The 15941-nt window shown below is 42.0% G+C and overlaps 3 protein-coding genes across 3 annotated transcripts; 1 reads left to right on the top strand and 2 right to left on the bottom strand.

Annotated features, from left to right (window-relative positions):
• LOC120458646 (toll-like receptor 2) lies at nt 1–2869 on the bottom strand. The gene is made up of 4 exons (XM_039646375.2): nt 2580–2869; nt 2419–2521; nt 1374–2331; nt 1–1307 (listed from the first exon to the last, which is right to left on the bottom strand). The coding sequence occupies exons 1-4, from the start codon at nt 2759–2761 to the stop codon at nt 898–900; spliced, it is 1653 nt and encodes a 550-aa protein (XP_039502309.1). The 5' UTR covers nt 2762–2869; the 3' UTR covers nt 1–897.
• Nucleotides 2870–3322: 453 nt separating this feature from the next.
• On the bottom strand, nt 3323–4248 carry LOC120449973 (seminal metalloprotease 1). The gene is made up of 2 exons (XM_039632684.1): nt 4032–4248; nt 3323–3962 (listed from the first exon to the last, which is right to left on the bottom strand). Exons 1-2 carry the CDS (start codon nt 4246–4248, stop codon nt 3415–3417), a joined length of 765 nt encoding a protein of 254 aa, XP_039488618.1. The 3' UTR covers nt 3323–3414.
• Nucleotides 4249–9937: 5689 nt separating this feature from the next.
• On the top strand, nt 9938–11384 carry LOC120449965 (odorant receptor 35a). Its single transcript, XM_039632673.1, has 4 exons — nt 9938–10819; nt 10918–11013; nt 11079–11261; nt 11316–11384. Exons 1-4 carry the CDS (start codon nt 9938–9940, stop codon nt 11382–11384), a joined length of 1230 nt encoding a protein of 409 aa, XP_039488607.1.
• The last annotated feature ends 4557 nt before the right edge of the window (nt 11385–15941 follow it).

The following is a 15941-nucleotide window of genomic DNA, read 5'->3' on the forward strand; positions in this document are numbered from 1 at the left end:
CCCATTGCAACATAACTTGGACCTTCTTTCTTTCCCTATATATATATATGTATATGTTTATTCTTTTTCCGTATCTGGTCGGGGTTGTGTGGTTTTTTCTTTGGAGACACTTTTGCCGCTTTGCAGTGCAAATTGTTGGGTTTCTCGTTCTTTTTTTGAGTTTTATTCTTGTGGCATTTTTTGTGTGGTTTTATTTTCCTTTGTGGTGTTTTCGATTTATCTGCAGGCAAGGATTGGGGGAAGGGGGCTTTCGCGTTTCAGCATTTATTTGAGTGTGTAAACTTTTGCTACTTGAATTTTTCGGGGATTTTCCTGTGGCAATTTCACAGTCGGCCATGCTCCATCCCCACATTCCCTCTTACGTTGCCAACTTTGATAGTTTTGTCAAAAGTTTTTATTGCGATTTGTTGCAGCTGCAAGTCCAAGTCTTGTAAAAGTAATGCTTATCCAAAACGAGAAGCAAAAATGCTGGAATTCCCCAACTGATATTTTTGTGTGTACGAAAAGAATAAGGAAACATTGAAGTTTTCAAGGGCATTTTGAAAGCCATGTTGTGGGCTCACTGAAATATCGATTGGGGGCCAAGTGCATTACATGTTGTACTTAAAAAAGTAGTAAAATAAAAACTTATTTTAAATGGAAACCTAATTTGATCTTCCAAATAAAGACTTTGCGGTCAATCAACTCCTAACAAATATGGATTAAACTGCAAAACTAAAGACGGCTGTCTATGACAACTGGAATAAGGGAATTTAAATATAAAGTTTAATATTTTGCCATTATTATTGTAATAGTCTCATATAGATTTTTATAGTAAATGATTGAGGTCGAGAAGAGCGATAACTTAGAATACTTTTACTAATACGAATGTTTGGCTATATTAACATGTCACTCCCTTCACTTGTTATCACAATTCTCGATAATCACCACATCGCCGTAGTTAGGAGGCGGTGTCTCCGGCCTTACCACCCCACTTTCAACAACATCTGTGTAGAATCTGGCAGTAGATGTTGGCGGTTCAGCAGGCGAACTCGGCTCCCGGTCGCGACTGGTGAAGAGGTTACTCCGACTGAGGCGCCTTATGAGGGTGGCTGTGTTCTGATTGATTGTCCGGTAGTACTGACTGCGGGCCGGACGTCCAAAAAGCCGGGACACAAAGTTGTCCTGCGGTCCGTAGGGTTGTCGGACCACGGCATGCGATGGAGTACTACGGGGACGCTGGGGATTGGATCGCCTGGGGTTGCGAGTCCGCTGTGGTGACCAGGTGTGTATAGTTGGCAGGCTATCCAGCGAGGGGTCTAAAGGAACTGGGGGAAACAAACAAGGTGGAACTCTATCAAATATTGGTCTATCACCTAACTGACCAGACCTACCTGAATCCCCAGTGGTCATCCCCGGGTTACTTTTCTTTTTGCGCATCTCACAGCAACTCTTGAGGCATAGGGCAAAGGTGATGATAAAGATGACCATGCAAACGCCCGTGGCCCCGCCCACCACAAAGGCCAGCTTCAAATCATCCTCATCGTAGGTGTGCGTGCGTAGGATTTCATCTTCCAATTGAGAGTTTCCACCAGCCAGGAGTTCATGGCTCACACGCTCCAAGCAAAGGCGGTATCTCAAGCACAGTTTCTCCGGACTTCCCTTGCACACATCGCTAACCGATGACATCTGCTCGTCATCCTGCTCGCTGTCCTGCTCCTCACTGGAGTCCAGCTCCCGCCAGACGGACAGCACGGATTGGGGTCCTCGGGTACTGGGCTCCACGTACTCCATGCTTTCGAACTTTTCGTTTTTGATGGGAAAATCTACAGCTTCCGCATCCTTCTGATGATCCTGAACCTCCTCCTCCATGCAGTCGCTTATGAAAATGTCCACTCCACGCTGTCGCAATCCAGTGGCCACTTTGGCCAATACCCGATCGCAATTGAAGGGATTTTCTTCTACATTGAGTGAAGCCAGATAGCGGGGGGCATGGAAATCACCAGGACTCAGGGTTAAGAGCAGATTCTGCGCCAAATCCAGTTGGCGCAGTTCAGGCAGCGCACTCAGAAGCTGGGTTCCAAGTTGATTCACCTGCGAGTTGCGCAGATTGAGAGAGCGAAGCGATGAACTTCTTAAAATGGGTCCCCTTCCCAGAGTGGACAACTTATTGCCTTCCAGATTGAGGTGCGTCAGTTGATTGTTGGCTTCCAGGATATGTTCATCGATCTGCTCCAGGCGGTTGTACGAAAGATCCAAATAGCGTAGTCTGGTCAACTCCACAAAGGCATCTCCATAAAGTGTGTGGATAGCGTTGTGGGCTAACGAAAGATTGAGCAGGTGTATAGTGATCTGCAGGAAATGACAAGAGAGTAAGCTATACTAGACAATGTAAAAATATAAACATTCATAACAATTCTTCTCCATTTTTTGACTTACTTTAAAGGAGTCATCATCAATAGTGGTTAAATCATTGTAGCTCAGGTCCAATAGCTCAACCGTTGTAGGTATTTCTATATTGGCGCTTATCAAGCGCTTTGCGCTGCACAAAGAAGTATATATAATGAAAGTCAAACTACCAAAATCCGATGACAACTCACCTGCATATTGCGCGATTGCGCTGGGCGTGTAGATCACAGTGGCAAACAGTGGGGCAGAACATCTGCGACTGGGTCTTACTCCTACAGACCTGAAGAAGAACACAGAGCAACAGGCCTACGTAGAGGAGGATCTGCTTGAGACCCAACCACATTTTGGGTTTTGTGACACATTGCAGAGCCATAAGTTAAGTTCAAATACTTTTTTCATCAACTGAAAGGGACCTTCTCAAGTACACTTCTTCGTCATTTTCGAGATGGTTGGTTTGGGAATGCTTGGTAGTTCTGAACTGACTGAGTGTTCAAAACTTGACTACCCACTCACTTTATGACTAACAGCTGAGCTGCTTTCCAGTGGTGGGTTGCCTTACATGCACTGGGATCGGCAAATATATTAAAGAACGAAATTCATCCGATTATTAATGTGCTCAGATTGTGCTCTACACTTCCACTGAAGATAAGATACGCGTTTTTTATTATCTAATCAGCTGAGCAGACTATGTTCGGGTTTCGATGACAGAGCGCCAAGTTTCGGCATTTCGTTTGTTTGCAAAAGGCAGAGCTGTAAAATTTGGGTTAAATTAGATGCTTCCCATTATCTATAACCTAGGGGCATCATTTTTTATTTTAACCTAAGAAATGAAATCTATCAGTTAAGAATGTTAAGGAATAGATATTTAAATAAGGGTTCACCGTATTGCATAAACCTTTAATTGTTAGGCCAAAAGATAAAAAAGAGGAAAAAGTTAATGACTGAGAATTTTATTGTGCAAAATAGAAAAATATTGCTCGGTTATATATAATTGACAGGCCTTTTTGACCTTGACTATTGCTATTTTTACAATTGAACCGGACACTTGTACATGGTATTGAGTCGTTTGATATCGGTATCGCTCATCATCAAGCGCTGACCCATTTTCTCCTGACCCTCTGGATTCAGAGCAACAATGGTGGCTTCACCATTTATTGAAAATGCCAAGGAGCTGTAGTGTAGAATGCTTCCGTAGTCATAGGGCTGATCGAAATCCTCCACTTCGTCTTTCTCGTACTTGACAAAGTTCTTCTCGTGACCCTCGGAGATGTTCTCCTCCACGATCCTTACGAACTCATCTCGATCAGGGGAGCACTGCTGGTGGTGGAACCCCAAAGTGTGAAGCAGTTCGTGCTGGACGGTTCCCAGTTTGAAGCAACCCGTGTCCAACGGGTCAGGCCGAAGTTTGACGGTTCTTTCACCTGGCTGATAGCCCACGTTGGAGCTGCATCCAGAAGTGGAAGGAAGCACAAATAGATAGTTTTCCACATCCTCATCAGCAGGCACAAATCGAATACACGACGAATACTCGATGAATTGCATGCCAAGCTTTATGTATTCCACATGAGGAGTATCTGAAAAGTAACATTTTGAATAAAATGAGTTTGTAAATTAGTTAGCAAGTCATCTAATCTCTGTCTTACCAAACTCTTCAGAGATCCTATACCGAACTGTGGCGTTTGGCCAGCGTCGCGTCTCGGACAGCTGTCCATTCCGGGCGTAGTCCACATCCATATCACCCTGGAAGTATCCCGCAGTCAGCTCTGGATCTGTTTCCTTATAGTGAGTGTTAAAGGGGGCTGAGAAAATGCCAGAACACAGCGTGCCCAGCAGGAACAACTGAAACCGAAAACCAATCATTTTTGACTGACTTAAAGCGAATTAACGGCTAATGTACTGCTAATTATCGCAGAACTACTCGTGATTGATTAGCGATAACAGACCGCGTAATATAAAATACAGCTAAAATTCGAGCATTTGCACAAACGGTGGGTGCTGAAGTACATCCATCCGTTGTTGCTGGGCTCAAGAAGATATTAGCAAGTCCGCTTTTTAGTATATTTTGGGAAAGCTCACTGACAAACAAGAAGAAAATCACAGCATAGGTAAATGGAGGAATGGTCTTACATCTTATTTGCAATACCATATAATCATTCTATCATCATATATATACATTATGTATTTTTTTAATTGTATAAATATATTTGTAATGAAACACAAGCACAATGCTCAAGGCGACAAGTTGCCAGTCAATTTGTGTTCCTGTGGGAAAGAATTAGTTTTCCTTAAAGAGATGTCTCTGTTTTCTCCGACTGGACAAGTTGATCGTTAGCCAGCGAAGCCCGAGGCTACTTAGCAGCCCAGCTTGCGCTTCCGTTTGGTCACAGTTCCATTCTCACTCCCATTCCTATTCCGATTCTCCTTCCCATTCCCATACCCATGGCAAGATGTAATGGCTGAAAGTCCTCTGGTCCGCTCCCCCCCATTTCCCTCCAGTGAATCTGCTTCCGCACTTGGTTTGTTGGCTTTAATTTATGGCCATGGCCAGACGATTGCGCCAGAGTCTTTGGCTGAGACTTGCACTGCGACTGCAAAGGCGCCTTCTGTCAGTCATAGTGGGCGTGTCCAGTCGTCGTCACATCCGCTGTTTGTCAGGGGTTGGCATTGTGGGCCCTTTTGGACCACTCCACTCCTCTACAGCACCTCCCATCGTATGATCACCGCAACGGACAACCAAAATGCAAACTTTTTCACACACATTCTCAGCTTTTGCCGCTTGGGATTTTTCAGTTTTCAGCTTTAGCCAGCCGGCCTGGTCCGTCGGAAATAGTTAACTTTTATGCGCATTTCAAATCGGAAAGTTTTGCATTCAAACTTTATTAAAATTACGCTCGATGCACGTCCAATTGTGCTGCCGTCCAACTCCTGAACAAATCCACTCCGAACTGTTGGTCGCCATCTTCAATGCCATTGTCGCGAAGGTCCGCAGAGGTTGGTTTTCTTTGTTGCAAAGCCATTTGGAGCTAACTGGGCATTTGGACATGGAGCTGAAGTAGGACACACTGGATAAGTTCAAGCCACTTAAATTACGATGCTGCCCGATAGGAAACACTGTACTTTTATCTATTTCGCTCAATGTTTTGAATAAAAAGTAAAAGTTCCGGAGTAGACGGGCTTACATTAAAATACAAGAAAAGGTTTCATATTTTGTGTAATCAATTTTATTTCTTCATTAGAACAAGATTGGCTTTACTGGTAAAGCTGTTACTTTGTTTATAATAAAAGGCATACCACTGGTCTTAAAGCTAAATTTGTATGTCGAATAAAGTTGTGGAATTGAAAAGGTATACTTTAATTATATATTTTTTAGATATTATATATATTTGTGGAAAATAGTGTGGCGTACTGTGTTAGGTAATTTTGTAATTATCTTACGCCAAATTCTCCCACTAATTTCGAAAGTGCATTCCATCTTCCTCCATGTGAAAAGTAAACTCTGGAGTTTTTCCCCACAGCACATTTGCATTATTGTTTTGACTGCCGGCGCCTTTTTGTTCCCATTCCCGAGTCTCTGTTCCTCCTTAACCCTGCTCTTGGCTAACAGTTCCCGCACTAATGACCGACATTGCTTCCTAATTACAAAAGTTTTGCATGCACTCGGTGCAAAGGGTGGATAGCCGAATTGCTTGCCGAAAATGGCAAAAAAAAATCCAAGTTGTTTTTTATTTATTTTATGTTCTTTATTTAACATTGCAGCTTTTAAAGTTGAGCTTTTCATTTGGTTTTTAGTGGCCATAACTAACAACTCCATTATCCCAAGGCGGCCGCAATACATATGTTTGAGCAGTAAAAATGGGGGTAAGCCAAGCAACAACAAAAACTGGTTGGCAGTGGACAAGGAGCACTAACACTCAGTACATTACAGTTGCACATATGTCATGTGACACATGCTGACCCGGGAACTGGCCGGATCCCGATCCTAGGACTCTTTCTGGCCACTCTTTCTGGCCGTAGGCCGCACTTAATGATAAACAATGCTTGCGGTCAGTTTAACAAGCCGCGCTATTACCCTGTCACTCAGCCACCCTCATCCCTGGCCCACCACCCCTTGTGGCAGGTCCAGCAATCCCACCGCCCCCTCCCGCATAACGAGTGGACAACTTACACGCTGAAACTGAACGACAGCGGAAGTCGGGTGGCAGTGCGCGGACTTATTGATACCTGCTGTTGTAGGTACTTTTAGCAAATCCGATTTAAATATGTCTTCAATTAATAAACTATTTAGCGAAACAATTAACAGATGTAGTCATTTAAAATTGCAATAAATAAATAAAAAGCCTTCTTTAAAAAATCTACAACTTCGCAATACGTACTTGTGCATAACACCCTTAAAGTCCACGATTCCCTGATAATCCCACACCAAGTGTAGCGGGCCAACCAAGGAAAAGAAGAAGCGACAAAAACAGCATGCTTAAAAGAGCAGTAAATGAGAATTTATCCACTGGCTGACCAACGAGACGCTCCTATTCCCATCCTCGTCCTTCAGTGCCACACACCCCATTCGCAGACGGAGACACAAAAACCGGGGCGGAGATATAGGGGGTGTATAACTGGCGGACACACGCACATCGTAAAGTTTTAATCGGATGTTGTCCAGCTTTACATGACGCCATCTACTGGCTTAGAGTGCAATATCCTGTGGCACGCGATAACATCGAGCAAAAGAGTTGGGTGGCGGGGGCCGAGACCTCGTACAAAGGACGATGGAAGGGATATGGGCAGGGGCGTGGTGGAGGGGGAGCGGGGGCGTGGTGGAGGGGGAGCGGGGGCGTGGTGGAGGGGGAGCGGGGGCGTGGCCACCCTTGTTTATGCGAAACGCCCGGCCGAAACGCTTCTGGCCCTTTGCTTTTTGACGGCATTTGGCATTGCCACTGCCACGCACAACAACTACGAGGATCCGCCAGGATGCCCAGCAGTTCCATCTACGGTCCACAAAGTCGGCACAGTTTCGGGCCCGGCTACAGATACAGTTATACAGATACAGATGCCAAGGCTGACGCCAAAGCAACAGCCGCTACAAAGGCTTAAAAAGCGCTCAACACGAGAAAAATGAGCGAAATACTGGGAGGGCGAAAGACAAAAGGAGGTTCTGTTGCAAGCCGACATATTGTGGCTCTACATACTACTCAATTGTCATAGTTTTTATCCAAAGATAAGCATTTTTTTATTAAAGAATTTATTGGTAATCTAGAAGCAACCGTATTTCAGCAAGGATAAGCTAATTACTTTTATTTAATACATATATTATATTTAGTCTTCTATTAGTTACTTCCTAAATTTTATGTTTGTTATTATTTATTTTTAAAAGCTTGTACACTTTATTTACTTTATTTTACTTAGCTAATCTGCATGGTGTTGACAGACTTGACCTTTTGCCAAGAGTAATTTCAGACAACAGACCTTGGTAATTTAAACTTAAGAGAAATATTCCCACGATGGCTTTATAATGCAATAGTTTTACCTAAGCCTGCTTGAAAGCTTTGACTTCAAGTCAGCCTGGCGACAAGCCTCATAAACAATACATTGTATCCTTGCCGGTGAAGTGGATACAAAACGGAAGTGAAATGTGTGGCTCTCGTTGTTTTCTGGACTTCGGTCAGCCGCTTGGCTAGACGCACACTTGGCTGGATGTCCAGGATTGTCGGGATTTTGCAGAGCGGAGTGGACTTCAGCCATTACACACGAAAGCAACCCACTGAACCACCAAGGCAACGAACCTCGTTGTCATTGTCGTGACAGGAAATTAAGATGAATGTGGCGAACAAACTGCAGTTTCTACGCCGGGGCTCCAGCTCCTCGTCGCTTGATGGTGTACTTTAAATTTCGCCCTCAGCCCGATGTTGTGGCCCGGTTGCCTTATTGTCGTTTTTCTATTCGGTTAGACAAGCGAGAGACAGACGGCTGCCTTTTAAAATATTCATAACACAAACTGTTGCCACTATCTCCAGTGCAGACCACAGCGGCACAAATGGCAGCGCTGGGAGTAATCCGGGAAAGCTGGAAAAACGTGCGAAAGTTGCGCGTTTGAATTAATTGATTTTTATGAATTTGTTAAGTGAGTTTTTCATGCGCAGTGGACAAGAGGGAGCTTACGGTTGCGGCAAAAATATGTCACAATTTAACAATGCTTTAAATGACAGGAATTTGAGCAAGGTTAGTAATTGATACGGACTAAATGTAGTTTTTGTAGTTTACCAAGTTTAGGCATGAGCTCAATGCTTGTTTAAATTATATAAACAATCTCTTTTAATCATTGTTTGGTGCTCATTAAATGTAGGAAAGTAAATTAAAGTTAATTTATAAAATACAAACGACATTTATTTGTTTGTAAATTTGTAAATGAAACACTAATATAAGTACATATATATTAATACCCGTTTCTCGTAGAGTAAATGATTCGATGTACTATATTCGTTGAAAAGTATGTAACATGTATGGAACTGTAACAGGTAGAAGGAAGCGTTTCTGACGCTATAAAGTATATAGATGTTATCTTGATCACTAGACGAGTCCATCTGGCCATGTTTGTCTGACTTTTCCCCCCAATCCCACACATTTGAAGTTTTTGTCAGATTTTTGATCTTGTCCGTTAGTATCGATATGTAAAAAAGAATGTCGAACTTTCTCGACTTGCAGATGTTTCAGTCGATGAATGAGAGCTCGCATTGTCGTGATGAAGAGGGATCGGTCGTGGGCGGGTGGTTTTCCTGACTTCTGGAAAGACAACTTACAAACAAATGGAATTGTTGAAGTTAGAATTGACTGTTTTACGTTGTTCTAGTGGTACTATTGCGACATGTCCAGTTTTTCTGATAAAACAGTTGAACATTTGCTTGAAAGTGCTTCGTGCGCAAGCCACTTTTGTTGGATTTGGCTCATCTTGAAACACCCACACAGTCGACTGCTATGTATTTTCCGGCTCATACTCGGAATCCACGATAAATAATCTGTCACGATGTCCTAGAGGTGTTTCAAGGCACCGTAACAGTATTTCTTTCGACCAATCTACACGAGCCTTCTTTTGAGCAATCGACGAATTGAGCTTTACGATAGAGCTTTCAGTTGACAGATTGCAACCCTAAGGTTGTCCATTCCCGAAATATAAAAGGCAATCCTCTTATATGTAAATAAACAGTTTTTAATAACAATAAATAAGTTGATACATTTAATTGGGTTGTTTACCGCTGCTTACATCATTACCTGCCTTTAACAACCCAGTAAAGTCCAATTCCCTGGTGGTGGTCCTGAAAGTTGTCTCAATTGTATGAGGACAAGCCATTACACCGTAAATGAGGCAATATTAATGTGAGACTTTCAAATGTTTCCGTTTGGCTTGGAACTGGAGGATAATAACTTAATTGAGCCATTGCACGCATGGGAGACTTCATTTAAAAGTTGAGAAACTGTCATCGTCTGTACTCCCGTCTAATCCCTGGTGCATATATAAGTCGGAGGAGAGCAGCCATTATTCAACAGTCTTGACTTCATAATGGTTCGTTACGTGCCCCGGTTCGCTGATGGTCAGAAAGTTAAGTTGGCTTGGCCCTTGGCGATTTTTCGGTTAAATCACATCTTCTGGCCATTGGATCCGAGCACAGGACAATGGGGCCGATATCTGGACAAGGTGCTTGCTGTTGGGATGACATTGGTTTTTATGCTGAACAACGATGCAGAGCTTAGGTACTTGCGCTTCCACGCAAGCAATCGGAATTTGGACGCCTTCCTCACAGGCATGCCAACGTATTTAATCCTAGTGGAGGCCCAATTCAGGAGTCTTCATATTCTACTGCACCTCGAAAAGCTCCAGAAGTTTTTAGAAATATTCTACGCTAATATTTATATTGATCCCCGGAAGGAACCTGAAATGTTCCGAAAAGTGGATGGCAAAATGCTGATAAATAGAATGGTTTCGGCCATGTACGGTGCAGTTATCTCTCTGTATCTAATCTCTCCCGTATTTTCCATTATTAACAAAAGCAAAGACTTTCTATACTCTATGACCTTTCCTTTCGATTCGGATCCTTTGTATCTATTTGTGCCATTGCTTTTGTCAAACGTTTGGGTTGGCGTTGTAATAGATTCCATGATGTTCGGGGAGACTAGTTTGCTGTGTGAATTAATTATCCACTTAAATGGTAGTTATCTGTTGCTTAAGAGGGACTTGCAGTTGGCAATTGAAAAAATCCTAGTTGCAAGAGATCGCCCTCATATGGCTAAACAGCTGAAGGTACTAATCATCAAAACTCTCAAAAAAAATGTGGCTTTAAATCAGTTTGGCCAGCAGTTGGAGGGTCAGTATACTGTACGGGTTTTTATTATGTTTGCATTCGCTGCGGGCCTTTTGTGTGCTCTTTCTTTCAAAGCTTATACGGTGAGCAAAAAAAAAGATAATATACTCTCAACTACGAAAGATGTCTTTAAAATAAACATACCTATAGCTTTTAATAACTCTTTTAATATTTCCAACAGAATCCTATGGCCAATTACATCTATGCGATTTGGTTCGGTGCTAAGACCGTGGAGCTGCTTTCTTTAGGGCAGATTGGTTCAGACCTGGCGTTTACTGTACGCTAAACAATATATTACTTAAATATATAATACAGCTATTATTATTTTTGTTTCCAACACAGACGGATTCCCTCAGCTCGATGTACTACCTAACCCACTGGGAGCAAATCCTGCAGTACTCTACAAATCCCAGCGAAAATCTGCGACTACTGAAGCTCATTAACTTATCCATTGAGATGAACAGCAAACCCTTCTATGTGACCGGGCTAAAATATTTTCGCGTTAGTCTGCAGGCAGTCTTAAAAGTAAGTGAAAAACGAGTGCAAAGCCAATTGCATCAATTGCCCGCTGTTTTACAGATTCTACAGGCATCCTTCTCGTACTTCACGTTCCTCACTTCGATGCAGCGACGACAAATGAGCAATTAAATAATTCACTTTTTTTTAATGGCACACTGCCTCGTTCTGCGACTCTAGTCCGCTGATACAAATGATTGCATATTAAAAGTCAATTATTGGTGAATTAATTTTAATTAAATTAAATTGATAAAAGAGTTGGCTTACACGCACCATTGACTTTTCCTTTGCTGTTTTTTCGTATCTGTGTGTGCCAGAATGTGTGAGCATGTGCGAATGTGAGTGAGTGGGTGGAGGCGCCAGAAAATATGCAATAAAATATTCATGATTTCTGTGCAGCAAAAACTTGCAGAAAGTTAATAAAACTTTTGCCACTGCTGGTGGGTAATGAAATTAGAATATCGCAAGCATTCCGAGCGTAAAGAGCCAGAAAAAAATATAAATTTTCAGCGTTCCATGTTTTGCCATCTCTGGGAATGATCAGCAGCCATTAAGCCGGGCTTGGATGGCGTCTGTGGCGTAAGCCATAAATCTTCAACTTCAGTGGAGCACTTCCCCCGCTGCCCTGCGTCTTCACCCACTATGTTTCAATTTCCTCTGGCACAAACATTTTGGTAAATTAATCCATTAAAGTTTCGCCATGAAAATGCACAAAAGTTTTCACATAAAAAGCCCATGCATCTCGCTCGCACCGCTCTTGCCGAGCTTAGGCTGTCTCTATCTTCCGCCCATAGCTCCCTCATAAGAGGAAGTTGAACTTCGACAGGCGTCGCACTCATTGATAATTAGACCCTGTCGACGTCTCCATGGTCGTCGATTTAGGGCTTCGACCCGCCCCATTAGCCAATTTGTACTTCATTAGCACCGTGTTGTTCCACTGGCGTGCCGGCACTCGAGCTCGCTGCCCATACTGACGACTAATGAGTTATATTTATCCTGAGTATAGATGGGAAATGGGTTAGTTTTACCACGCTTAAAGTGATAAGTTTACATTAGTTACATAAAAAGAATGCAGTTCTTTAGTTTGAAAGCAGCAAATAATTCAATGAATTTGATAAGTTCTTTTTTGCCTTAAAAGTTATAAAAAGCACATTCGACTTTTGTTCAATATAATTTGAAAATTTAAATTGGACAATTTAAATAGCTTAATAATGAAAAAAGACACATTTGGAAAGTTTTATCAACAGTTCGTGTTTGAAATAATTCAATGCTGAATGAAGACCACAAATACACCACATTTATTCACAGTCGCCACTCAACTGCTGGACCGTACTATGCATTGAGTGCAAGTCGAAATAATAACGCTTAATTAGAACAGACAGTCCGGGAAAAGACGAGGATTTCGGGGAGCTGAAATATTCTAGTTATGGACTCACTACACCTCACTCACTTCCCTCTTAGCAGTGAACTTTTGTGCTAACCACTGAAAATTTGATATTTATGCTTGTGTTGCCAACTTCAGCTAAGGCCAAATGCACAAATGTATAGAGGGGCTTAAGTAAATGGTGCAAAAGTTTTTAGCTTGTAATTATCATTAGCGATATTGTGTCTAAACTTTTCAACCCGCGCATGGTGCAACAGCATGCGAATAAAGTTAGACAGGATTCTGGCACATCGCGAAATTAAACTTTGATTCGAAGGCCTCAAATCAATTACAAGTGAAAAAGAAAAAGAACTTGTTAATTGCTAGATAAAGCAGCACGGAGTCTTCTTAATTCCCGTACCTGTCATGCAATACTTTCTGAACTGGCAACACGTCGTATGCTTAATTAATTTTAAATGCACTTTAAAAGTTTGCCCTCTCGAGAAGAGTTCTCCTGGGAAAACAGGTGGCGGTGAGTTATTTTCACCTTCAAGTCAACCTTCCCCCGTTAAAAGTAAAAACAACCTAGAAACAGAAAGAAGCCCAAAAAAGTCCATTCATGTGTGACTGCATTTGTCAGTCCCGGTCCCAGAATCAGAATGAGGCTCGGAGTCCTTGCACTCGCATTCCTTTGCCCAGGTCCTGTGAGTTGTGTGTGTAATTATGTCTGAGATTATGCCCACAGCCACGACGGTGCTCCTACTACAGCTGTCTGTCTTTAATATGCCACCGCAACGCCAACTCCCATCCTTTTACTCTCCGGCCTGTTTCTCAACAGTGTTGTCCTGCATTGCCATCATAAACAGTACTTAAGAAAATTTTAATGACTCAGGAAAACAATATTAATTTTATTAAAAAACGAGGCACAAAAAATAGTTTTTTTGTTAATAACTAAAACCTAATCTAATTATAATGATATTAAGCTGTTTTACGAATGATTTATGATTAGAATGACATTAAGCAGTTTTTCGAAGCACTTATGTTTCAAAAGCTGTTGGTATACACACCAGTTCAAAAATGTTTTAAAGTTTTAGCTGTCTTAAAAAGCTTAATACTTTCCATGTTTTATCATTTTAAATATCTAAATTTGGCTTGGAAAACGTTAGTTTGTTAGGACTTTTCCGCAGGCTTTCCGCCTGTCGTCAGCGTCAAAAGTTTCTGCGGTCTGCCAGCTCATCCACCCTTAGCACCGCTGATGTGTTGGCATTTGCTTTTGCTTTTACTCGCTGGCTGCTTGAAGTGGAGGTCTTGAGATATTTTTCAGGGCTTGCCTTCGCCACGTTGTTCATATGCAGTTCCTTTGCATCACTGCGAAAAAGTGCTGAGCTCTTTCAACGGAAAATTCCTTTTAAGATAGCTTTTCTGGAAATGCGAAATTCCTCTGTATAGCATTTATACTAAACTAAATTAAAACTATCTAAATATGCTAATTATAAATCAATTGGTTTTGCCTTAATAAATATTTGAAATATTTCTTCACAATTCACAACGAATTTGTCAAAAGCTTAATACAAAGAGGTGTCGAAAAAATACCTCAACATTAGGTAAAGTAATCTGAAGCTAACAGTTTGCGCCAATGCAGCCCGCTAAGAACCTTAATAGCAGTGTACTCTGCTTAAGTATTCTCATTTCCCTTTAGTTGCCGCTGCTGCTGGTGGGTTTTTGGCTTTTGCCTTGGCTCGTAAAGTCGCAGGAAGTTATTATCCTAAAAACTTTACCCCTGAGGGCAATACAAACAAAGGCGTAGCAGGGCAACAAAGCGCAGCATTCATGTCTGACTATGAAATGGCTATGGCTGCACTCGCCCGCCTCCAAAACCACCCACGCCTCCGAATCACCCACACATGCGTCTCGTTTGCTATGCATGAAAATAGAATGTCATAAAATTAGAACGATCACAAGAAGAGCAAGGGGCCAAACACAGCACAAAGGGCCCGGGAAAAGAAAGCGAAAAGAAAGCCGAGCTCCAGCCTGCTGACTTTTTTACTGCTCTTGGCGAAAAGTTGATGGCCAGGCATCCTAGTGGCCGCCTTAACCCATTAAATTCTCTTTATTATGCCAGCCATATTTTCTCAAAATAAAAAGCTGGAAATTCCCAAGACATTATGACTTCAGAGCGTAGCAATCGCGTTGGCCTGTGATAACATTTTATAAAAAACCTATTTAATTGAGCTCAGGGTTGCAGGGCAGTCAAAATTCTGATTTTCAATGATTTCAGATCTCGGGCCTTCCGGCAGCTGGCTTCGTCTAGGATTGATCATCGCTAATACCTAACACTTGCAGCACAGGGAAAAAATATATATAAGTTAGTTTTTATAAGATTTTAAGAGATTAGTTATTAAAATTTGTACTTTTTCCGTTATGTTCATAAGCCCTAACACCCTCGTAAAAGTTTTTGTAGAGGTAAGTATACATTTAAAATGTCCTGTCGCCAAGGCAACATACTTAAACGTTGATAAAACCGGCAGCAACAAAAGCTAAGCCACCTATTCCATACTGGATGACGTTGGCCCATCTTTAGTTGCAACTAAAAAAGCGAATGCACTGCTTGCATAAATTAAATGTTTACGACTTCCGTTTTGTGGGCAGGTAGCTCTGGAGGAGCTTTGGCTTTAGTACAATTTGTGCCATTAAAAAACCAAATATATGTATATGCCAGTCCTTGTGTGAGAGAGATAGAGAGCCGAGAGTACGGGACGCTCTACGTAGATAGTTGGTCCTGGGATTACACGGAAGGACTCAGCCGGCAGTAGGTAGCTGTAGGTGCGCGGTCGCATGGTTAGTTGCCTGGCGCGCTAATTTTTAATTACGACCACTAAATATTCAATTTTTAGTTGCTGGCAAAGGCAAACACTTCCTCTTCGTTGGCCGGGGCTTTTTGTTTTGCAGATTAACCGGTTTGTGGAAGAAGTTTTGCGGGGCGGGAGTGTGTAGTTTCCTGTCAAGTGCAATAGCTCGTTAGAATTGCAAATCTTGCGATTACTTCGAAAGGGTGTAGTCTGGCTATGTATATGAAATTAACACCGTTATTTTGTTTTTTGTCTTTACATTAAAGTCCATATAGTTATGGGGCGAGACAAATTTAATATGATTATGATTTCAGTTCACAAATTCTCAAATACATTGTTTTCTTCATTTTAGAGACAGTTTGTATGCAGGTTACTGGCTTCTTGTGTTACTTATCTGAAGATTAAATGAACAGTACATGCGTTTCAGTGTTTGCACATCTCTCGGACTTATTTGCGTTGCCTGGCCGACACATAGTG

Source organism: Drosophila santomea, chromosome 2L (genome assembly GCF_016746245.2).
Source record: "Drosophila santomea strain STO CAGO 1482 chromosome 2L, Prin_Dsan_1.1, whole genome shotgun sequence".
In the NCBI taxonomy this organism is placed as follows: Eukaryota; Metazoa; Arthropoda; class Insecta; order Diptera; family Drosophilidae; genus Drosophila; species Drosophila santomea.

Excerpts from the sequence above, each read along its gene's own strand:
- LOC120458646 (XM_039646375.2), bottom strand. The coding sequence starts at position 2,761 with ATGGCTCTGCAATGTGTCACAAAACCCAAAATGTGGTTGGGTCTCAAG. Across the intron at positions 2,522-2,579 it reads CGCAATCGCGCAATATGCAG|CGCAAAGCGCTTGATAAGCG; the intron begins GTGAGTTGTCAT and ends TTCTTTGTGCAG. Across the intron at positions 1,308-1,373 it reads GATGACCACTGGGGATTCAG|TTCCTTTAGACCCCTCGCTG; the intron begins GTAGGTCTGGTC and ends TGTTTCCCCCAG.
- LOC120449973 (XM_039632684.1), bottom strand. The coding sequence starts at position 4,248 with ATGATTGGTTTTCGGTTTCAGTTGTTCCTGCTGGGCACGCTGTGTTCT. Across the intron at positions 3,963-4,031 it reads TAGGATCTCTGAAGAGTTTG|ATACTCCTCATGTGGAATAC; the intron begins GTAAGACAGAGA and ends GTTACTTTTCAG.
- LOC120449965 (XM_039632673.1), top strand. The coding sequence starts at position 9,938 with ATGGTTCGTTACGTGCCCCGGTTCGCTGATGGTCAGAAAGTTAAGTTG. Across the intron at positions 11,014-11,078 it reads GTTCAGACCTGGCGTTTACT|ACGGATTCCCTCAGCTCGAT; the intron begins GTACGCTAAACA and ends TTTCCAACACAG. Across the intron at positions 11,262-11,315 it reads GTCTGCAGGCAGTCTTAAAA|ATTCTACAGGCATCCTTCTC; the intron begins GTAAGTGAAAAA and ends GCTGTTTTACAG.